At 40.6% G+C, this 25,371-nt stretch overlaps 1 protein-coding gene across 1 annotated transcript in view; it reads right to left on the bottom strand.

Annotated features, from left to right (window-relative positions):
* Positions 1-9,721: 9,721 nt before the first annotated feature.
* Positions 9,722-25,371, bottom strand: part of ldlrad3 (low density lipoprotein receptor class A domain containing 3) — a 40,601-nt gene continuing 24,951 nt past the window's right edge. The window contains exons 5-6 of the mRNA XM_085915093.1: positions 13,781-14,177; positions 9,722-12,761 (exon numbers count right to left, since the gene is read on the bottom strand). Coding sequence (XP_085771219.1) covers positions 12,590-12,761; positions 13,781-14,177 — 569 coding nt within the window. The 3' untranslated portion in view covers positions 9,722-12,589. The remainder of the gene's footprint in view (positions 12,762-13,780; positions 14,178-25,371) is intronic.

The raw sequence follows: 25,371 nt of genomic DNA on the forward strand, positions 1-25,371 counted from the left end.
TTGAGAGCGGGCGTGCTTTTTGTGGATGTCTGCGTGCAGGCGTGCACGCGCCTAGAGTGGGGTGCTGCTGCTGCTTTTGGCTCTTTGTGGCTCTCTGTGAAGCGGGGTCGACCTTGTGGGGCTCTCCTCTGGGGCCCGCACAAAGCCGGCGCAGGATTATCCACCCAGGGACAAAGTGTGCGATTAGCATGAGAAAGCAGGCAGCCCCAGCCTCGTAGCTGAGGACTGCCAGGCCTGCTGGAGAGGTGGGCCGCCACTCATTAGCTGAGGGAGATGCTGAATGCGGGCGCACACTCACCGCCGCATGCACAAAGGAAAACACAATGACACACACGCACAGTGATATGCATGCTCATACTGATGCACAAAACACATGCCTCGAGTGGCTGAAAAGTTCTTTCCTGTTTTTGAATGATGAATCTGAACACAAACGAGCCCAATTGAACTGAACTGTGTCAATTTCTGTAAAAGGAACATAGAAATTGTAAACTTGCAACTAATAAGAGCACGGATGCAAGGAAAATGAACAAAATCGATCTGTCAGGAAGTAACACGAAAAACTTTAGTACATTTTCATCCCGAGGTATTTTGTGCTTTGGCATAGCAGTGCACGTGCTTCACAATGCACAGGCAGAGATTGGTAGGCCGTCCTGCTGTGATATTCTTGAAGAAAGCTGCACAGGTCTTTTGAAGCATTTGCATGTTAAGCCACTGATCAGTGGATTTGCCACCTCTTCACTGAAGAGTTTCTTGCATTAAAGGGATGAGCTGACACTTGTGTCTCCTCATCTGTCCTGCTGTCTCCGGCAAGGAGGATGAGAGGAAGATGTCTTTTGTTAGAATGAGGTAACCCTCCCAAGTGGAGCATATATATAGGAGAGTCCGAGCCGAAGGAGGAGGGTAGGCCGACATGATTAGTGCTGAAAGATGCCAGCAGGGAGGCTTCGAGGCACAAAGATGATGAGTGTATTGTTTTAAATGGGGTGGCAGCCTTCGGTCACCGTGGAGGTCAAGAGTTCGGACTCCTGCCACTTTGACCCTTTACACTTGCTACTTTTTTTGTGCGAATTTGCGCTTTCATTCTTTGTCTTTTACAACTTGGCTTCTTTACAACCTGTTTTGTTCTCGCTCTGTTGGGAGGGGCAGGAGCAGCAGTGGGCAGGGCAGACTGCACTGGTGGTAGGCCTACAACTGCAACTCATGCTTACTTCTGAACCATCTGAAGTGGGATTCTTCTCATGTCTGATCTACTTTCAGGTTTTGTCTCCTGTTTTATTCACCTTCACATAACACTCCTTTTTCTGTCTTTTTTTCTCCATTTCTTTTCTTCTCATTTTTCTGACCTTCTGTCCATCTCCTGGCTGGCAGACAGTTCCCAGCTGTAAGGGGCAACACAAGTCATGGGTTGCTTTGTCTTGGCCTGCACCAAAACATACCAACACAAGAAACTCTGGCAACCACCTATCTTTCCAGCATTGAATTTTGGAGGAAATGGCAACGTGTCTAGCTTAGCCTCACTGTGATGTCAGTGATTTTAAAGCAAGAAACAAGCTATGGTTGCATAAAATAAATGTCAGTCCATTGCCGTGGTATTCTATATTCACCTGCCACACTAAAACATAGTATTTCCACATTGTCTAGTGCATCGTCACTTAATAACAAATCTATTCTATGTTTTATAGATGGAAGGACTCACGAGCAGGCATGGGATGAAGATTTAAAAGATTCAATTTTATTAACTCAGTTATTGCCAGGGGAATTGCCTGGGGGGGCTACAAGATGAGGTTCACAGGTATGGGGCAAGACGTGAACAAGGCAGGGCAGGCAAGAAGCTCAGAAAGTAGTATTAGAAATTAAGATTGCTTAAAGGCGCTATATGCGACTGACTCTATGCTGGTGTAAGCCGATTCTGCAAGCGCGGTCAACTTCAGACGCCTGCGGCCAGAGAAGTCAGCTGGAACAGGCTCCAACACTCCTGTGACACTTGGAAATTGGATGGATAGATAAATGGTTGTTTGCTCGTGTCCCCGGCGATTGGCTGGCGACCAATCCAGGGTGAAACACACAGGTTAGCTTGTTAGCTAGTTAGTAGTTCACTTGCGATCCTAATGAGGGGAAGTTGATATAGAAAATAGATGGATGGATGGATGAATAAAACCCATTTCGTATGGCGCAACATTATGATATTCCGAGGAACTGGAGCAAATTTAGTCTGAGTGACACCCAGTTTATTATAGCTGTGATGCCACAGTATGATTCACAGTGAAAAGAAAAAAAAAGCCAGGAGCGTGAGTCTATAAATATTTGACTATTCCTCACCAGAGGGAAATGTCTGATTAATTGAATAAAAAAAGGCATAAATCCCATTTTAGGAGACCTAAAAAATAAGTCAGGGTCTCTCCTCTACATTCCACAGAACATCTTAATCAGCAATAAAATGGAGCTTGTTATCAGTGACACATTACAGCACCAAAGCCCACACATCCTTTGCAGTCTCCTCCTTTGACCTGCACCCACATACGGTAGATCTACTGTATACTCTGAGGCCTACTTTCTCTTTTCTATTTTTTACCTTCTTACAGTCCTACCTTCATCACAGTCTTGTTGGCAACTTTAGACACAATTTGTGCAGCATAGATCTTTTTGGATTGCATTTCATCCCATTCTACATACAGTTCACACATCTGTGCTGAAAAGTGCATATTTTTGACTGAAGAATGAAAATTAAATTCAAGCAACACGTGTAAAAGAGAAGTCATCAATTTCAAGATAGGACAGCAAGCACTATTTATGAGTGTGTGTGTGAATGTTTGTGTGAGTGAGTATCACAGATGGCTTGGGGTCCCTGTGCTGACATGACTCTCATTTATAACACTCAAGCAATCAGAATGGGACGCTGCAAGCTTGTCTCTCTCACACACACAAACACACACAGATGTAAATATAGCATGGGCTGGTGCACTCTACCTAGCAACACACAGCACCGAATGGCATGACAGTGGTCTGTGGTGCGACACGCTATAGTCAGCAGAATCAATGGGCGTCTGATGCTGGAGGATCTGGCTGCTGTCCACAAGGGGGACTGTTTGTGTTTGCTCAACTGTCAACACAACATTGAAAGCATTATGTCATCTTATAAAGATCACTGGTTGGATTTTGCTTGTTCACACAACATACGTGTTTTAGGAATCGTGTTTCAAATTCATCCATCATTCCATTCAACAGTTCAAGGGACGTTTGAATTCCTTAGGCGAGGGAACCCAGCAAGCTGTTGCACACACGCCCCTGCCTCTCTACCCACACATTGCTCACAGAAGAAGAAAAAAAAAGGATCAACTCCTTCTGCTGAGTTCCCTGGGCCCTTTGAACATAGGTCTCCACCCCGGGGCCTTTGGGCATGGCTCTGTGCCCTGACACTGGAGTCTGGGGGTATGCACACCCTGCTGAATGCATTCTAATGGCTCAGAATGCTCCTTAATGAGCTTGAAGATGCAACGCTCTTCATGGCGTTGTTCACCTGGGAAAATCACAATCTGCGCCGCTCAGGACTGGACACAGCTTTACACGTTTAAACAAACACAGTGGCTGGCTTTTTGCAGTCTCTACACACTATTGTTATTCGGATGAATGGAGCTGGAACGTGGCCAGTCACATAGTCTACATAGGCGGTGTTGTGGTTTGGTGTGGTGGAGTCTACTTCTTGCAGTCTTATTCTTACAAATATATATGTATGTATATATATATATATTGGCAGATTGGCCAACATCAGCGTCCGCTTTTATTTACTTTTATTTTTAATCAGCTTGAGGAGTAAAAAGCAGTTCCTCTTTTTTCCCTTTTGGAACACTTGGCCAAAGAATCCAGTGGGGCAGTGGCAATTACACTTGAATGCACAGAGCACACAAAAGTCACAGGTGTGGGTTATGTGAGGCTATGCAAATCTTTTCCTGATGTGCCCCAACTCCCCCTCCTCACCTGAGTTTTACAGTTCCACTTCACAGAGCAGCTTTGGTAAGTCAGCGGAGCACGGTACGAGAGCCCCTGAGTCAGGAGTTTGGTGGTTCTTGCTGCCCCCCAGAGGGAGTGCCCATGGCCGCGAGGGGAGAGCGAGGGCGTCCCTGTTTGACAGCTCAACACACAGGGTTTGCTGGTGACCAAGGGGCCATAGAGGGGAACAAACTATTCTACTTTAGCTACGATCACACCCCGGTTCCATCCCCCAGGCCTCTGGGCTGTTGTTCTTCCCAAGAAAAGGGTGTGTTCGCAGGCAAGACCAGGCGAAGAGAGGCAGGGCTTGGGACAAAAGACGGTCCTCGGGCCAGCACTGTTCTGCATGGTAGCGGCTGTATTCTTCTCCCCCTCTTTTTTCACCTTTTCTTTTCTTTGACGAGGCCGCTTTTGTGGGGATGCGATGGAGGCCAGGGGGCAAATATGATGGATGGAACTGGGGGACTCTGACAAGTTTTTCAGGGGGTGGCCATGGAGAGGATGGGGACGGGGGGCCCAGTGTCGTGCTGCCTGTCTGAGAGGAACGTGCGAGGCATGGGGTGGCCTTGGCTAGGGGGCGGACAGGGACCAAGGGAGGGGGCTATGGCTTTATGCTGTGTCTGTTTTGTTTCGAAAGAAAGGGAAATAATGGCCGGTCGGTTTGCAGTTCTTGAGACGGGTATCAAGACCACTTTTTTAGGGTCTCTAGCTCATCTCAGAATCAAAGGCATTTTTACTCTGTCTTGTCTCGGTCTCAGACAGGCCAGACTTTGGATTTATGATCAAAACCATGACAATACTACCAGAAATGCAGAAGGCAGGTGCTGTTGCCTAGAGAGCCATGACCCCTGCACAAATTTGCCTAGATTTGATATTTTTTTCATTGTACCATTTCAAAAATAGCATGAGAATTTATCTTTATTGCAAATGTAATAACAAATATATTAGTAATTTTGTTGTTTTTGTGTGTGATTTTTTTTCTTTGATTATATTCACAGTCTTGGTCATGTCGCAATCTCAAAACCTTCTAGTCTCGATAATCTTGGTAGGTAGGAGTGATCTTGACTACAACACTAATGGCTAGTGTGACAGAAGAAGAAAGGCTGGAGCTCACTGCCAGGACAATCGAAGGCACCTCCGACAGCTCTTGGCTTTGGCCTGGGCATCCACTTTTTGGTTTCCATATGATGTATTTTATGTGCCCTCTTTGCATCCATTGCAGCCTGGTGATCCTGAAAGGGGGATCCTTCCATCTGTGGTCCCTTCTCAAGGTTTCTCATTTTTCCCCTTGTAGGGTTTTTTTGAGTTTTTCCTTGCCCTTTTGGGAGCCTAAGATCAGGGGATGCTTTGAGAATTATTGTCAATTGATTGTCTATGTGAAGCCCTTTGAGACTGCTTGTGATTTAGGGCTATACAAATAAACTTGACTTGACTTGACTTGACTCATCAATGGCTATCTAACCTTAGATACCCTGCAGAAAAGTCAACCACAAGCTGATTTGTGTTGTTTGCTAAAATAAAACGTGGGCTGCTGAATGTGGAGCTCAGTTCTCTGGGGGTGAAAAGACAGATGAGTGTACAGAATGGAGATGAAGCCACAATATTTCATCACAGACAGTATAAAAGTAGGGCTAGATGCATTAAAATAATGAGGCAATCATGAGGCAATTCTTCAGCAATTCTTTTGCTAATAACACACAATACCCCACACAGGAAGTATCGTGTTGCTGCCATTTATGAGGCCGCTTATTTTATTGACCCTATATCTTCATAGGATTAGCGTATTCCCATGAGATTTGCCTTCCCTGGTCTCCTGATTGCACCTTGTGCTGTGGAATTTTCTCTTTGCTTCTCAGTGACAGCCAACTAATCAAGAGAGGGAACTCTCCCGGAGTCCACCTTGCGACCTGGAATGTCCTTAATCCATAGAAATACATGAACAAGTGGCCGTCTCGGCAGGAACACTTTTCGACCCCTTTCAGACTCCTGACACCACTTCAATTCAGATTTGTTTTGGACAGACATCCAATTACAAAAATGAATCCAGACAGAACCGTTTTAGCGCAATCAGTTGCTCTGTTTCTATTAGAGTGTTTGTGTGCAGAGCTATTTTGGAAAAGTTTTGGCAGATCGGATGAAGCAACAAATTCAACACCATCATAGATCTCTCCACTACTGTATTCTGTCAGATTAACTGGAGGTCTTTGTGGACACATGAAGACCACCAGCTGCATGACAAAGCTCCCCATACGCCACACTTTCCCTTTTCTTTCTCCGTGGTAGATATCAAACCTCCCGGTGTTGCACAGACAACAAAACAAAAACAAAAGAACATCAAGACAAACGTCAATCTTCTGCTCATCAGATCTCAATCAGGACCTGGCAACCTGCTGGCATCCCTCTGTAGTGAGATCGCTATCTGGCATCATGCTGGTTGTCCAGTAGCAGGCCGCCTGGTGGCTGTCACATCATACCCAGAGAAAGACATCCTCTTAGGGCTATGACAAAGGTGGCTGCTCCTCAGGGATTACCCATTAGCCTTCTAGTTTGTGTGTTTAACACTGGTCTGAATGCAAGGGACAAGCGCCAACACCCCCCAGCCTATTCTTAAGCAGGGGAGGTTTACTGTTTCAGCTGCTAATTCCAAACTGACATATGCACATACAAATTCATGCATATATATATAAACTATCTATCGCTATGCTGGCTCACGCTGATGAAGGAATAATGGAAAATGTTTTTACAAAATGAGCGCTTATTGCCACAACCACTGCTTAATTGTTCGTCGTGAGCTGTTTCCAGGGGAATGAGTGAAAGTGTATGGACAAATGAATGCAGTTTCACATTTGTTCAGTGTGATTAAAAACAACAATTTTGTAAGTTTCTCTGTGAATAATACATGAATCTTCATGGCAAAATGGATGCATATGCAGAGGGTGGGTTTCCATGAAACCTTTCAATTAGTGCACATCCAAATTAGCTCTATGTAGACTGGAACTAACTGTATTCACAAATGAGTGGCATTATGTTTCTATGTTGTTGATAGAATGATTACCACAGTCCTAAAATAAAGAATACATTAAGAAGTGCGTTAACTTTTCATTTACAGTGAGCTCTGGAAACTTTAACATTTTCATATAGTATTCCATAATTCTTCAATTTAATCAATAGACTAGTCAATAATGTTAATAAAAAAAAGTCATCAGGACACGTCTGGATGTTGTAGTAGTTTTATCTGTATCACAAGACTACTTGGTGCCCCTTCTGAAGGGATGGATTGGGATCCTCTATCATCAAGTTTCATTTTCTCACATGAGTAGAAATTGAACTGAATTTCTCCATCCAACAAACAAGCCTTGTTGTATGAACTTGATGAAGCCTACTGGGATGGGAGGCGAAATGTCTTCTAAAACAAATAGAGCAGTACAACTGTAACTGTGCCCTTAAAATAAAATAACCTGGATGAATGAGAAAATTCACAAGCATGTAAACAGACTGAGGGTTGAAGAGGAAAGCAACATTATGAGACTGGCTCGTAGCATAATCACAAAGGAACTGAGATAAAACAGGGTTAATATCGTCATGATCTGATGCCACTAGTCCAGGAGGATTGAAACATTTTCAGTTTTTCAGGACATTTAAAAAAAAATACTAATAATAATAAATTCACAGGGAAAGTGTCCATTTTTAAATACACCTCATTTAAGTGACCTCTAATCCAGTGAGTGTGAATGTGTGAAGACAATTTAATGGAAACGTTTGAATCTTTGTGATGGTTTGAAACGATTGTGTGTTGTGATTCTATCCAACGTGGTTCTTTTTTGTGCTCTGTGACTGTAATTATGAGCTCAGACCTGCTGGTCGGCGGCTGATTATAACACAAGACGCCGTGTGTTTGTGAATCTCTTAGCAGAAGAGATTCCCACCGTGCTCAGCGTGTCTGGGCTCTGTGTACTTTTTGGGGCTGCACGCGTGACTCCGCCAGCTGTTCTATTCTCTTTTTTGGCCCTCTCAACCCTACCCAGCGCTCGCCCCTCGCCGACCCCTCCTTCCCTCAGAGGCCTGCTCTTCATCTGATAAGGGCCACACTGGCCAAACCCTCGGCAGAGCTCCTCTCGGCCCCTCAGAGCTTGTGCCTCTGAACAATGCACCCTCCTTCCCCTCCACACTCACGCTATTTACATGTGAATCCGCACGGTCTTATCTTCAGTGCACCGCAGCTATGGCTCAACAGCCAAAGTGAGTGCATTTGTGCACGCCGTTGGTGAGAGAAGATGGCCTTGCGATAACTGCACGGCTGAAAGTGAATAGTGAAAATAAGCACTTGTGAATTCGTAAAAAACATGTGCTGCCCACCACATCAGTTTTCGCCAAAAGCTGAAATATCATTTAAATAGTAGGGATCCCCCCCCAAAAAAAGCAATAGCCCGCGATGCCATTGTCTGAATTTTTTTTGGCCCGCGTCCAAAAGTAATTGCCGACCTGAATTGCCCTGAACTAGGCTGTCAAACTAGGGTTAGGGTTTCCGACTAGGGTTTCCAACCATTTTTAGGATCGCTAATTAGGGTTTCAAACTAGGGTTAGGGTTTCCGAATAGGGTTTTAAAACATGGTTAGGGTTTCAAACTAGGTTTCAAAACTAGGGTTAGGGTTTCCAACGAGGGTTTCAAACTACTTTTAGGGTTTCTAAGATTAGGGTTTCTCCCTAGGGTTTAGGGTTAGGGTTTCCGACCAGGGTTTCCAACCAGTTTTAGGATCGCTAATTAGGGTTTCAAACTAGGGTTAGGGGGTCTGAATAGGGTTTTAAAACATGGTTAGGGTTTCAAACTAGGTTTTAAAACTAGGGTTAGGGTTTCCAACGAGGGTTTCAAACTACTTTTAGGGTTTCTACGATTGGGGGTTCTAAAGTAATTGCCAACCCCTGCCATATGGCATCATCAATGCACACTCCCTGTACTGCAAATAGGACCATGCAGTACTCAGTTTTGTGTTCATGCCAATCAGGGGTTGCTGTTCTCTCACTGACATTACCCGTGATACGCACAAGGGGACACCTAAGGATGTGAGTTTGTCGGAAAATCCTTTTCTTGGACAAAATGATAAGGTTCCAAACAAATAATGCAGAGTGAAAAATGAAGTCCTGATTAGTTGCTGCAGTTTTTAAGCATTTTCTGAGACTGGCATTGCCTGTGATACACACAAATGGACACCTAAGGATGTGAGTTTGTCGGAGAGTCCAACTCTTGGACAAAATGATAAGGTTCTAAACCAATAATGCAGAGCGACAAATGAAGTCCTGATTAGTTGCTGCAGTTTTTAAGCATTTTCTGAAGCCCAACAGCTGCCAGGCAGAATGATAGAGAGAGAATGAGAGAGAGAGAGCGAGAGAGAGTGAGGGAGCAAGCAAGAGAGACATGGACAAGTGGCCCGCAAGCTTTTAATTAAAGTCTGTATAGTTAAGGGCTGGGGCTGAGCAAACATGGGCCTCTTGCAACAGATTTGAAGACTGGTTAGAGAATTGAGGAAGGCGTGAAGGTGGTGCAAATAATTGTGAGACGTATGAATGAGGGTGGGGTGAAAACAAATGATAATGTGATGAGGCACTTTGTGCTGACATGCTGATGGTATCACATGATCTGAGTCAAACATACACGTATGTATTTATTGTGGGGTGGGCAGTCTAATGACAGGGGAGGGAAATGATAAGGAATTAATGTTTTGACAGAGATGGGGGTTTTCCAAAAGGTGTAGATTTGTAGATAGTTGCCATGAAACCAAGAGGGGGAAGCTATGACCCTTGAATTATTTATATTGGCAGGTACTTTTTCTTTATAACAAAACAAAATTGTAAGACGACTTATTTTACATGATGAATAATTTAAGTATTTCAGAAAGCTCCTCTGTTACGAAAAAAGAACAGAGCCTTTAAAGCTTTCATTTCATGAACAAGAGGGACATCTTGTGGTTGAACATACAATAACACCATCTATTATTAAAGCCAAAAGGTCACAATACATTTGCAATCTACAGTTTTCGAAAACAAAACACTATGACACAGAGAACTTGGTGAAAAAAACTATATGCAGCATGCAAAAGAAAAGTAATTGTGTCCAGTGAAACACTCCCGGTTTGAGCAGAGTGAATGCCATTTTCCAAAATGTTACATAGAAAAGAGCACATACAGAATGATGAAATAGGCTTGTTCCTTTGGTATATAAAGTTGCTTTACTTATATGAACTTGTTTGGTATTACAAAGTAAATGCTGTATTTTTTTTCTTTACAGTGTTGAAGATAAAGAACACATGATAAATACATATAAACAGATCCTTCAGTTACTCATGTCATTGAAACATTGAAGGTGAACTTTCCCCAGCATGTGCAATTTCAGACATTATCGCATATTATTGTTTTCGTAGTAGTTCATCAGCAGTGCAAGTCTGTTGAAGATTCAAACTACAATTATTTTCCATTTTCAGATAATGGAATAAAGGCATATCATTAAATACTGAGATAAACACTGTTCATTTCAAAAGCAAATACAGTACCTTTGACAAGTCATTTGCACCTTTCCAAGTACGTAATATTATGCAAGCGGTAATGACGAGATGTAGCCAGGCAGGCTCGCCAATATAGACCACTGAACCATATGATGATAGGGTACAGAGACACCATTGTCATTTTTACGAGCATGAGAGCTACCAAAATTATTTAGCTGTAGTAAAAGCACTACATACTGCTATATAATACAAAAACTTGAACAAACACATAATTGCAACTTGTCAACATAACACGGGTGGTCTTCAGACTGAAATCGACGAGAAGTGTTTTTGTTGTTATTTGAGGAATGCTTTAGTTAAATATATATATATATATATATATATATGTATATATATATATATATATATAGATATATAGATATTCTTCAAAAGTTTGGGGTCACACGCTTCGGGAAATGTATATATATATATATATATATATATATATATACATATATTAAAAATAAAATCCTTATTTTTCAATGAGAATAATATGAAACTAATCAGGAATACACTCTATACATTGTTCATGTGATAAATGTCTATTCTACCTACAAATGTCTGTTTTTTTTATGCATTATCTACGTACATTGGTGTATGAAGGCCTATTTCCAGCAACCATCTCTCCAGTGTCCTAATGGTCCATTGTGTTTGCTGATTGTGTTAGAAGGCTCATGGATAATTGGAAAATCCTTGAAAACCTTTGTGCAATTCATGCTGCACTCACACAAATAAGGCAACAATACAGAGATCTAAAAATTAACCAAATAGCAGGTTTTAAATACTGTATATTTGAATATTTTATCCTTCTATTGGAGTCTTTTAACATTTAAAACACACACACAAAAATATTGCAAAGGTGATTTACTGAGGTGCCATTAAAGTGAGTTTCCATCAAGGAAAATGACAACACTTTTGCGTCTTGGTGACAGTATCATGTACTGATTCTGAGGCTGCATTTGAGTGCTGATGGTCTTTTCCCTTTTTTTGGGAGGATACTCATATCTTTTACATCTACCTGTACCCCAAGATTCTATGTGTACCACTGAAAAAAAAACAGAAAAATCAAGACACTATTTCAGGCATCAATGTGCTGTCACAAATCAGGAGGAAAGAGCATATTTGAGGGCGAGGGTTGTCAAAACACAATGCTCCTCAAAGGCTTCCTAGTTCTTGGGGAAAGAATAGGGAATGAATTCAGCTATATAAAGCTTTACGTACACCTCCATTGTCGATGTAGCACTATCTAGGAAATATCCTGAGGGTGAAATTAAATGGAAGGTTTGATGCATCTTTTGGATGTACCAGAACCTTATAAAGACCAAGATACAGTGAAAGTATCTTATTGGCACTCTTAAGACAGTTTTACTGGAGATTATTCTCTAAGGCTGTGGTCAGTAGTTTAGAAAATATCTAGTACCTTTGAAGGTGGAATCAAATTCAACTGAAATGCACTTAGGACTCATTTTAAAACTGTGGTTCTTAACCTTGCTGGAGGTACCGAACTCTACCAGTTTCATATGCCCATTCACCAAACCCCTCTTTGGTCAAAAAAAATATATATTCTTTTGAAATTCAAGACATCAATGTTTTTACTGGTGCACAAAATGAGCTGTGTATGATCATCTCCTTTTTCAAAGAACAAAACCAACACAATGCATGAACTCAAAACAAATTACATATGTACCTGCAAATCAGCTTGACTTCTGCTGTTGCCTTTGTGAGACCAGTTCAGATATGAGTCATCACGAATTTACACAATAAATCAGATGTGTTCGGTCCTCTGCAGAAGAGGCTCTCCCGAACCCCTGAGACTGACTCACCGAACCCCTAAGGTCCGATCGAACCCAGGTTAAGAACTACTGTTTTAAAATGAAGGATACTGCATGTAGCTCTGCAAGAACGTCCACCAGGGAGAGCCAACACACAAAAATGAGTTTCAGGATGAAGTGACTTCTCAAAGGAGTTGCTCAGTCTTTAGTAGGTGCGTTCTCATCAGGTCTGCGCTGTGGAATGTGCGGCTGTTCAGTCCTGCAATAGCTAACAGTCAGCCAGTAAGAGATTGGCTAAAGCTGATCCGCCATCTGTCTAAAATTTGAACTGGACTGACTGTTTGAGGACATAGTTCTGAGGGTGGGCGACGCAAAAGGGCTCTCATTGTGGGCCAGGGTTCCCTCAGAAGCTTCTTCCCCATCTGACAGGTAAGGAGGAGGTGGGAGATCAAACCAGGGAGGCCGACTGGAGGAAAACAAAAACACATGGCAAGCATAAGCACAAGTCTCAAAGAGTTCAGGCGACACAATGACGTACTGGTTAGAATGTTCATAATTCAGTGTTGCAGGGTTTGATTTCGGCCTTCCCTATGGGTACTCCGGTTTCCTCCCACATCCCCAAAACAAGCAAGGTGGCCCACCTTGACCAGTCCAAATTGTTTGTAGGTGTGAGTGTGAATGGTTGTTTGTCTGTGTGCCCTGCGGTTGACTGGCGGACCAGTTCAGGGTGTACCCTGCCTATGTCCCAAAGACTGCTGGGATACTCACATTTCTAACAGTTTTGTAATGAGATGTTTCAAATTATTTGATGATGATGGCAATGAATCGGTGGGACCGCCTGATAAATGACAGTGAAGCAAAGCACCAGAGTTGCAGTAATTATCTACTTCTTTCCAGGCACTAGGACAAACTGTATCCGTACTTCAGTGATAGCCTGATAAGCAGCTGCTGTTGCGTTTTTTTTCTTCATAAAAACAAGGGCATTAAACGGCTTCATGGTTATGTTGATGGCATTCCAGATATATTATAGACATACTCTCGTTAGGAATAGGTAGTGCAATTTAGCCTCACTGTTGTTTGCTCTTTTATGTTACTTTGAGTTCCTGGCGGATGTAGAAAATGCTCGTGCAACTAATAGCAAGGAAATAGTACAAAAAGAGCACCGATGAGGAGCCCCAATAACTGGAAACTCGACTCGTAAAAAAAAAAAACTGAAAAAAAATAAATAAAATAAAATATATATATATATATATATATATATATATATATATATATATATATATATATATATATATATATATATATATATATATATATATATATATATATATATATATATATAATTCCAAACACGCAATCGAGCTGTACTTTGGAGTATCAGCTTTTGACAAAGAAACTGTCAACAATAAGTAGAGTCAAGGCGTTTGAGTAAGTGCCTTGCAGCAAACAAAACAGCACACTGTATATAATGATTTTTTTTTTTACCTGACATCCATGACAGCCTGAGAGTATGATGGAGGCGTCTCCACTGGCTGTGCAGTAGGACAAAGAGTATCAGACAAGATTTGCAGCATCTGACTAGATGAGCTATGCTGGTCGGCTGAAGAGGGGGAGCCAGGAGGAGAGAGCTCTGGATCACCAGGATGCATGTGGCCGTGATCCAAGATCACCAAGCGGGACAGCAGCAATGGTTGGTGGTGGTGAGGGCCTCCTCTTACACCAGTGGGAAGCAGAACACTCCTCTTCCTTTGGTGATGAAGCACCAAGGCCAACAACGCTACAACCAAAACGAAGATGATGGCACTCCCGATGACAGCGTAAGTGATGCTGGGGTAGTACCGCAGACGATAGTCCAATGTCACAAAGTCCTGGCCGGGAGCTTCTGCAAGGGAAAGGTAAAGCGTCAAGTGAGGATGCAAACGAGAAGGAAATGAGGATGTAGGGGGTATGAAGTCAAGATATGGTAAGGAGTCTCTTACCACTAAAGAGACTGTAGTAAGAGAGCTAGTATGTAGGGGGTGATAATGGAAAAGGATGAAGACTGGAAAGAATGGGCACTTGGGAGTTGTGGAACCAAAGCACTAAACTGTCTTCATTTGAAAATGGACTCAATGTAATCTTAAAGAAGTACACGGCAGCATTTTTTTATAGCTCAAGAAAGCCAAGGCTGCACTCCTCGGGTGACCCAGGTTACATTTTTAAACCCTCATTCATTATTATAGAGACAGAAAAAGGACAGAGGCTAAGTGATGTGAACAACCTCAAATAAAACACGAGCTGTGTTTTTGGTGTTGCAGATAAGAGAGGGTAAAAGAGGATCAAAAATCAAGGTTGCAGTTTAATTGCCAGAATAGGGTTTCCATAAACTAGTGAAGTTTAGGATAAAAAGAGTTGTGTTGCAAAATAAAATAAAAGAAGGGACTGCCAGATAGCATTGCATCTTGTTATTCTACAAACACAATAAGGCAATAGCTCTGAAAGACAGCGTGAGAATATAAATTAAGTTAAAGCATGCGCAAATCAAATTTCAACCTCATAATGGCAGATTGTACTGTGTAATTGTATAAAGAAGGTAGAGATAGACTCGGTCCTATTTATTAAGGCACTGCAGGCAAGCAGTGCTAATGAGGAGGGAGTATTTTATATTACCGGTTGCTATTTTATTTCAAATTATACAAGTGCCTCGGGCTCAGGCTATAAACAGCAAACCTCTGGGTCCCTCATAAAAAGTTCAAAATGCACAACTTTTTCTAGTCTTCGTTGGAAAGTAATGCTTCACTGCCTGAATAAACTTTGTTACAGTTCCAACAATAGTGTGCCTTTGTGTGGTCTGTGTTACCTAGCGACCACACAAATTGCTTTTGAATGTTGCCCAAAGGGCTTGACAGGAAATGAGAGTACGAGATACCTCCAGGTTGCTATAGCAAGACCTCGCTTACATCTGGTCGGCTTAAAGGTCAGACAATGCGCTAAAACATTCACGCGTGATGCTTGCTTGTATTGTATTATAACTGAGCAACATGTGACAGTTAATTTTATGGGACACATGTTTAACTTTTGTGCGAGTTAGAAGAGTGGATGAGGCTACAGCCAGCAGCTGGTTTTACTCCATATACAAACAAACAAGGTCATACATGTTATTTATAGGGAAATTAGCTGCAAAGGGTCAGAAATAGCTATTAATTGAAAGGAATTTACAGGGTGTGATTCTTTCAGACTCTTTCTCTGTCTACCTCACCTTGAAGGCCCAGGAGGCTTTTGAAATATTTGCGCGTGTATGTGTGCGTACATATATTGTTGAATTCCCAACAACGAGCAGTGAGGAATGCCACCTACTCATGTACCATATCTTCCTGAATGAAATCTAATCTTATTCCGATGCTCCACCCACCTGCTTCCCTCCTCCCACGTGATTTAAAATTGGTAAGCACTTCATGCTACCAATTAAAAGCAGATTGGACTCTTAGTTGAGAACAATTTCCATAATTACCTGGTTGAAAAAAAAAAACACAAATGTATGCAACCCACTGCTGTTCCCCAAGTCTGTCAGATGTCACTGCAGTCCTCTGGGAGCGCAGACAAACAGATACAAAGGGAACTCATAATGCCGCAACACTAACAATAGGGGCTTGATCGGCACATTAGCTGCAGAGTGCAGAGGCTTGAAAGGCGTTTTGCAAATCACAGAGGGATGGAAAAAAGAGAAGAAGAAAAAAGAACACGACTGAGGCAGTATCCATTTTTTCTGTGAGGGAAAAGAGGTCTTTGTCTCTCAAACCCCCGTTGAGTGCATGAGAGCACAACATTAAGGAATACACATATTCCAATTTGTAACATCTTAACTGATTTTTAAAACGTGGGAGAGCCCACATCGAACAACGATGAATACCAGACACACCTGCAGTGGTGCCTTGAGGCACGAGTGAGAACGTTTTTTGTGATTTTTTTTTTTTTTCATTTGACTTGCAAACACACACTTGAAATATGGGTGCTGTGTGATGGCCAGGAAACTTAACTCACTTCCAAACAAGTGGCACTCTGGCAGATACTTAGCAAATCTTCTTAAAAATAAAATACAATAAAAAGACAGAGGTTTCATGCTGTAAGGAGAATTGCCCATTGTGTATTAATCACCAAAGCCTCCACTACCTTAATGCTAACATACAATGAGGAACATCTTTACTTTCTTTGATTTGTGGACAATTAGTTAATATTTGTGCACATAGACATTTTTACTAAGACGTCAATGATAGTAAAATATACATTTTCATGCACACTATCTTTCATTACATCAAACTCTTGCATCAGCTGAGCTCTCAGAACATGAAAGGTCATATTTCCTACCAGCGAGTCTGACCGCGCTTACTTTGGACTGCGTGTATTTAATGCAACGCTTTCATGATCAAAGTTGGACCTTGCAGTTCCCCAGAGGCTTTCAAACCATCACAAACAGACATGAAAAGCATGCTCCAGAATTCCGGGTAGTATTCCTATCAAAAGTGTGCGTACACACAAAGATGACAACAGCGTGCAATGACCCTGAACAAGGCACTAAATGGGCCCAAAGTGCTGGCGGCCTGTTATGCCTACTATAAAATGTAAATTATTGTACTCCACATTAGCAAGACTCAAATGAACATTTATTACAATCACTGTAGAGAAGGGGTGTCAAACTCATTTTTTTTCACGGGCCGCATTGTAATCATAGTTTCTTTCGGAGGGCCATTATGACTGTCAACCCAAATAAATCCATGAGCACCTCATATTATATACAGTAAAAACTACAAAACAAACGGACAGATAACTCGTTTTCAAATCAGACGAGTAAAAACTGGTCAAATATTAAAATATTAAAAAATTACTAAAAGTGAAGACAATTTGCAATTCTAGTAATGACACATTTGATTTTGATGCACAATTTGTCTTTGCGGGCCATATAAAATGATGTGGTGTGCCGTATCTGGCCCCCGGGCCTTGAGTTTGACACCAGTGTTTTGGAGAAATAAAGGGCATTTTTTCACTTTATTAGGTATCATCCATAGCATCTACCAGTTACACAGTGTATACATTTTTAGATGTACAGCCTTTACACTCAGCCACTTGAATGAGTTGTTTTCCATGTTTCTCCATAAACAACACCCCTTCAATATCCTTGCCTCCTTCTGTCCACTACTGCTATTTTTTTGTTTGTTTGCCATGTTTGGCTTCCTGGATTCAGTGGATTGCCTCCTTTGCTGACCCCCATTTCAATCCCTCCTTGTTGGTAATCTGCTGTACAGTAATTCAGAATGTTGATGCAGAATGTTTTGACTGAATTCAAGGTGGATGATGCTCCAACTGTTGTGTGTGTGTGTGTACAGACAGTAAAACACTGAATGCAATTGACTCTCTTTCATTGCAAGTTGTGTCCCCATATCCCACCACAATCTTGGCATTTCACTGACCTCTATTACAAATTCCTTGCCTTGTAGGTGTCCTGGGGATATATTGTAGAGAAGAAGAAAAAGATGCGGACCAGATGTCGAACAGGTGAAAAATAGTTTTTTTCTGTAACATGTCCAAACATTTTATCTCCCCTTCTGCAGTCTCAGGAGAGGCATCCCCATCTAATTAACGATTGGCATAGCCATAAAAAGCAGTTGCTGCTGAATGCATTCATTCTGGAATGCTATGCTCACTATATTGTTTTGCCTTTATCTTTTGGTATAAAACTCATTTGTTACCAGTTTTATATTTTGTTTTAATCCACAATATGTGGAAAAAACAAACCAATTACTGTATACGTAAGACTGACATCGATACATTCTTCATCAGGAGGAGTGAAATCCGCTAGTTATTTTATCGTCTCTGTCACAAGAAAATACTGTGCGTTTGACACCCCTGATTTAAGATAAGTTGGGGCAACAAATGCCATATTCTGCCTTCAATGTAAAAAGAGTGCAACACACAAACACCAAGCATCTTAAATTAAATCTGAGGTGAGTGCTCTTTTATCCTCATTGGCTACTTTTACATGCACTGTATTCAAGTCACCAATTTGTGGGACACACTCAATTAAAACCAATGAGAGAGCAACATAAAATTATAATGAATTTGGGTGATAGATTTTCTCCTCAGAAAAGTAGAAATGGAGATATCCACTATTTTTAGCATATTTCTCGGAGCGGTGATAGGCACCATGCAGTCCCGCTGTGTCTCCAGTACGCTGAAGACATATTTCACATTCATAAAGCACTTTGGTTAAAAAGATTCAAGTATGAGGGGGGTGGGAAGGGGGGAAGATAGTTATCGTCCCTCGGCTCCAATTTTCCAAGCTTTGCTAATCCGAGTCTGTCAATGGCTGATAGAAGTTGGTCACAGCCACACTTCCCCTCATTGCACAGTCACTTTGTGCGATGCTAATTACAGGTGGGGGCTTCTGGTTCCTTTGGCAACTCGGCGGCTGCAGTTATGTTCACTTCTGTGAGATATAATAAGATGTAGGAACAGACACTGAATTGGCAGGCTCACAATATTATGTCCTGTATGAGATGAGACGAGAAGAGGAAAAAACAAAAATGCTGAAAAGAGAAAGAAACCCACTAGGGGGCAGGCATATAACATGCTTCTATACACTTGTATACACACAAACACTGGGCAATTTTAAAAAGTGTGTGTGTGTGTGTGTGTGTGTGTGTGTTGTGAGGGTAGCACACACCATCTGGCTTCACACAGTTTTTATAGTTCACTTTCACAATTAGTTTGCAGTCTATCCTATATACTAGACTTATAACCATGCTCCACGCTGTACATGGTATTCTACACCACCATTAATCGCATCACATCATTTGCACTAATAAGAAAACACATAAGATGTAGTGTAATTACCTCAGTCTGTGCAAAACACACAGTCAGTTAGGGTTAATGTTTTTTTTTCTTCAAAACTAATTGCGCAGTGCTCGTCTAAGTGCCAAGGACAAAGATACATTTGAACAGATTCTGGGTGAAATTGTCAAATATGTCTCTCCACTTTTTGCCATATTGAGTCATTGTCAATAAGTATCCTGCTGACAAATTCCGGATGCAATCACACAAACATAATCACCCTCGAGTCTGTCACATTTGTTGTTGCAGTTAGTCACCAACAAACAATTTCTTCAGCCTCAGAACTGAAAATGGCAAAAGTCTGCTACAGTCACACTTAATTAGAAATGTTTTTATTAAGTTCAATACAAACAATAGATATGATCTTGATCGTTTATATGCTAGAACGTAAACACCTGCTGGTATTCCAGTTAATTGAATTTCGATGATAATGGTGTTTATGAGTGGTTTACCACACATACTCTTTTCCTGTTAGAAAATGTATTCCATAAAAATAAGATTCCTAAAAAATGCAGATGGTCCGGAGCGACCCAATTATTGTATACTGTCGGTGCATCAGTACACTATTTTCATACTGTATATATCCTCTACATACCATGGAGATGTATCCAAAATATGATCGCAATATGATTTGTAGAATAGCAGCAATCGGGGATCATCCTAAACATAACTTACCCAAAATCACGATGGCATTCAAGATGAATGTGCTTAGTTTGTTTGATATATTTTACATAGGAAACATGTCGGGTCTGACAATTTGATTGACTTGCACAACAAACGTCCACAGCACACGGGGACATTGTACCTGGGAGAGTTACACAAAGTATTCTCGTTGAGGTTTTCATTCACTGGCTGACTGACACGGTGTATTAGTACAAAATGATATGATTAATTGCTTTGGGCAACACTCAATACAAACACTCAACAGACCTCTAAAAACAAGTGACCGCTTGTCGAAACTCTAAAATGCCATTAGCACTTACATCGAATCTATTTATGAAAAATCAAGCATTTACAGAAGCAATAATGCTCACTTTAGATCGACACAGAGTTCAGAGTTAATTTAACAGCATGAATGTTAATTTGGTTGTACAATGCGGTGGTTTATAACTGCGCTGCAACATACTGAGCTCTCATTTATATGCACATGTAGTCATGCACCTCTTTCCAGTTGGTAAACCGTACACCAACCTTCTATTTCATTATTACACCTAGACAATATGAAGAGATTCAAGATCGATCTGTCTGAATAATTAGACCTTTATAAAGACATTCAGTTTTGATTGACTGACACTGATATTACTGTATTGGTCCTGTAATGCTTTTATGTACTAAGAGATGTTTCTGGTATTTTGCTTGGCTCATTTAGCTATATGAGAGTCAAATATTGCAAACTGCTATATGTATGGTGCAGTGCAGTTTAAAACAACTGTAAATCAAAACTTTTTTAATGGCAGAAGTTTTCATCCCGCTCTTGTACTACCGCATCTCATTAAATGGTGCACTGCAGTCAGTCTTATTATTGAAGCCAGTCAGTGTACATTACAGTATATTGCAACTTATACACTGTTGAACAACTTTGCCCATTAGTTGAAATGAAAACTCTAAATTGCTCACAGTTGTGAATGAGGTCCTGAATGGTTATTAGATGCTTTGGGGTCTTGCTACCATAAGACCACTGGTGCTATATAAAAATGACTTAATGTTTGGCTAGTGATCAGCTATGATGTCTACTGTTATGAGTTCTTCTTGTCGTATGAACCATCACAGAGCCTCAAGGTCATGAAAAATTAACTTGACTAAAAGAGAATTGCTGTCACATGTTAACTATTCAGCGACAGGGCTATTCTCGCCCCGAGTTAATCTTCATGTCTCTGTTGGTGTGTCCTGTCATGTACTAGACGTCTGTTTGCATGATCATGAATTGAGAAATAAGGATTTAATGCACATAGTGTGTGTCGGCATAGTACAATGTCGTACGTGTATATCATCTGATTTATACTTTAATGTGTGTAAAAGGGGGTTGTCATGCTTCATGGGACCTCAATTTGCCTGTCCTGTAATAACTTGTTCGCTCCATTGCTTGCTACGATCGGAACCATCGTAACACTCAGTCAAAACGTTCAGTTTTCGGCCAGAGGGCGGTGAGGATGGGGTTAGGCTAGAATTAATGGATGAATTTGGCATTGGTTAGAGAGAGTGGAGAACAGAAAAGAGATGCTCACATACATTTAGGAGGTGGTGGTGTGTGTGTGAAGCATAAAAAGTGAAAACAACCTGTATTTTGCTGAGAAGATTATGAACATTGAGGTGTGCAGTAAAAGCAGTACGGCTGCTCAGAAATCAAAATAATCATGACCTGCATCTTGATAACACGGAATCACACAGGCATTGTAAAAAAAAAACCCTGATGTATGCAATATAGAGAATCGTGCTATGTCAATTTGTGTATTAAAACAACATGGGAAAATAATTACAAAAATGTTTGGGCTTTATACTCTACTCACTTCTGTGACGTGCCTTTTATGCTTTCTTCTCTGCATGTTCAAGGTTTCAGATTATAGTGTTGGGGTTTAACAACCCCTTTTTTTTAAGAACACCTTCCTTGCCCCCCCCCAAAAAAAAATCATTTGAAAAGCTTGGATAGAGAGGATGAAAGAGAAAGGCTCATCCTATCATGTCTAATGGGTAGTCACCAAGGCAACGTTCTTTCAGGCTCAAAGGTTAGTGGAAGATAGTCTGACAGTGCATATCAAACTCAGATGTAAAAGCATAGTTCTGATTGAGAAGAACATAACACTATGTTTCAAATGTATTGGAATCACAGACTTCACCCTAAAATGTCCTTTAACACTAACCTGTGCTTTATGTCTTTCGCAATTTACTACAAAAATCTATTGAATCAAATTACATCACGTAATCCTGAAAGTTACATACGGGTGACTATAAAGTTCAATGAAGATGGAGACAAAAAAATAAAAATATGATTACAAGATTATGCTGTTATGGGGTTATTTTGAGACAAATTACTTCTTGGTACACAGGAAAGGCAAATGCTATTTCTAAGTCAATTACTGGGAGACTCGCTGCAGCACCAAGGTCTTTGCAAAAGGACAATTGCTCTAATAATAAGATGCTGAATAATCTAGTGCTATCATGCTATTATTATCATCAACAGTGCTCATTGTAGCTGCTTTCTCTTTCTAACCATCACAATGATCACATAAAAAGTGGAAAATAAATGTTTGGTAATTTTAATTAACTGTAACATGAGTATGCAATTTTCCCCAGATGTAAACATTATAGGGTCTAGAACCTTTGAGTTCAATTCCTAAAAATATGGGAGAGGGAAAAAAGGTTGTATTCATGAGTTTTCTTCAGGATATATGGTGGCCCCTTGGAACCTGAACAGCCCGGTGGACAAAAAACACGGAATTTAACATAAAATTTCAAAGAAAGTATTATCGGAAAGTCAAAGAAGAATCCAAAACCGTGACAAAAAAAGCTGAGCGAAGGAGATCAGCATCATCTGACCTCACTTGCTCCCTTATCTCCAAATTATGTACATCTGAAAATGTTTCCTATGACTTTTTAAGTGAGTGTATACCCTTTCACAAGGGTATCGGTGATGATAAGCCAAAGAGGGAAATAAGGCTATGATTAAAGGGTTATGACAATTTATCGCTGAAAACAGTATTCATCAAAGGTATTGCTGCAAAAAGGAAATGAGAAGAAAAATCATTTGACCAAATCAAAGGTTGGAACAGACTGTGTTGAGTTTCAAAGGTCCACTGAGCCTTTCTATAAATGATTTATCACATCCAAGTTTAGGATAATTCCAGGTAATGTGCTAGACTAATCTATTTCATCATCAAACTAGATAATACTTAAAGAAATAACATGTATAAGTGTAATTAGAAATATGAACACACATTGCCTCGGTTCATAGTCATCGCTTAGGTTTCGTTTATTTTTACACGGATAAGCATAAAAATAAACAAAAAAGGCCCAAGATCTAAAATTGAGCAACTTCCTACCCACACACCATAGAAACAGTTAACCCCTGCAGATCCTGCTAGAATAACTTTGAACTCAGAGAAAATAAAGTTTTCAAATGTTGATGCGGCTCCTATCACCACTAAACATGCTTATATTTCAAATATAATTCCCAGCTTTCCCTGGGTTTCTGTTTTGCTTTAATCTCCTCCTAGTAAAAAAGTAGAGCAAGACCCCAGTGCCTATTTCACTATCAAATCACACTCTTTAAACAATAGGCAAGGTGATGCTGGAGGACGACAACGAAGCTCCTGAGTCTTTTATCAACGACAAACAACCGAACTACACCCACCAAGTTGCTTTCTGCTATACTAGCATCCTCCCTCAGCTTCACAGGACAGGTGTCTGGCATGAATTTACTCTGAGTTGAGGAATATTTGATGTTAAATCAGAGTGATGAATCAATTTAATCAATGTTTTTTGCACACATCAATTGAATAAATAAAGGAAATAAGCAGTTTGAAGAGACATAGATGGGATCATTCTTTTTTTTTTGTTTACATCCCAATTTACACAATTTTACATCTATGATGATTTTGTTTCTTGCAAAAGTTGACGTTCACAGCTATTTCATTTCCAGTGTTCTATTTTAGTCATGCACATGCAGTACATCAATTTGGTCTGACATTTTGAAATTTGACACATATCAAGAGCATGCACATATTCATGTAACATTACAATGTCTTCCCCAAGTAAACCTCAGAAGAGCTAGAATACACAGATCAAACGGTGGCACACTCTGCGAGTGATTCAACTTCGGGCCAGTTGGATTAATGATGCAGGTTCCGACAATGCAGCATCTGTGGCCTGAGGGAGCTGCAGTGATAAAATATTGGTAGACTGATAAAGTCACACAGCGAAAGCTAGGATGAGGAGGACGATGCAATTACATGAATAGTTTAACTTGATATGCTGTACGTCCTAAATTCAGTATATACACCAAACTAGAATACGCAAATATATTTGCGGATATTGTAACAATTTTCTTAGCTTTAGGAACTTTTTCATATTAAAGGTTGTGTGCTTACATTTAGAGTGGATATTGTGGCATCAAAAAGTATTTGACTTCTTTCAATTTTTTCTGCAAAGTTTACCCACTTAAAAGTTTAAGATGAATTAACAAATACAGTAAAATAGGCAAAGCTACCTGGCCTTATTTGAAAAACGGTGCCTCTTGTTAACTGTACACCTCATTTGTCTGACTTCAAAAATAAACAATCAAATTCATTTATGCTTACTACACTCAAGTGTGATTACCTCCAGACCTGTTCAATCAGGAAATCACTTCAACAGAACCGTAAAGTCAGCCAAAAAGTGTCAAAAAGCTCTAACAAAAGAAAATCACAGATAAGAAAGACATTTTGACCAATAGACCGACTCTAGAAAGGGTGAGATGACCATTACTAATAAAGATTTAGCAAAGCCGGAAATAGAGAAAACATGGAAAAGTGATGAACATGCCCATGAGTGGCCAGCCTACAAAACTCCCCAGGACTACAGTGACAAGTCATCCAGGAGGTCACAAAGGAACAGGACAACATCTAATTAAGTGCAGCCCTTCTTGCCTTAGTTAAAAGTCAACCCCAAAGTCAACTGCCAAATTTTCCCGACAATAATATGTTTGATGCAGCCCCACTAGTCAGTATTCTGATTAAGTCAGTATACGGGGAATATGACTTAAGGAGCAAAATCCACCTGTTTTTACCCTCAAGGAGCAGCCATTTTGCCACTCGCTGTCAACTGAAAATGACAGTTGCTGAGTTAAAAACTCAGAAAAAAGGCCAACTCAGCTATTGGGTTGTGATCAAATGATGAAGCTCACTTGGGTTTTGCACCAGGACAACGATTTAATTACAAAATTCAAAAATCGAATATTCTTTGCTGCATATTAAATACCAATCTCTTCTTTATAAATTTATACATTTCTTTATCATTTATAAATATTGGTACTACTTTCACCCAAAAAGAAAATAGTGGATAGGAAAGAAAGCGCAGTTCCACATTTTGACCCTATTTCTACGAATTTCAATGCAAAACGCTTCCCAGTAAAGGGCCAAGGGAAGATGTGTCTTTGTGACATGAGTAGCTATAAAGCATCACTCAAAACCTATCCCTCAGGAGTCAACTCACTTGGCGTAGTCATTCAGTCAGTGTGA

This window comes from Syngnathus leptorhynchus, chromosome 6 (assembly GCF_054491065.1).
Source record: "Syngnathus leptorhynchus isolate UIUO chromosome 6, UIUO_Slep, whole genome shotgun sequence".
In the NCBI taxonomy this organism is placed as follows: Eukaryota; Metazoa; Chordata; class Actinopteri; order Syngnathiformes; family Syngnathidae; genus Syngnathus; species Syngnathus leptorhynchus.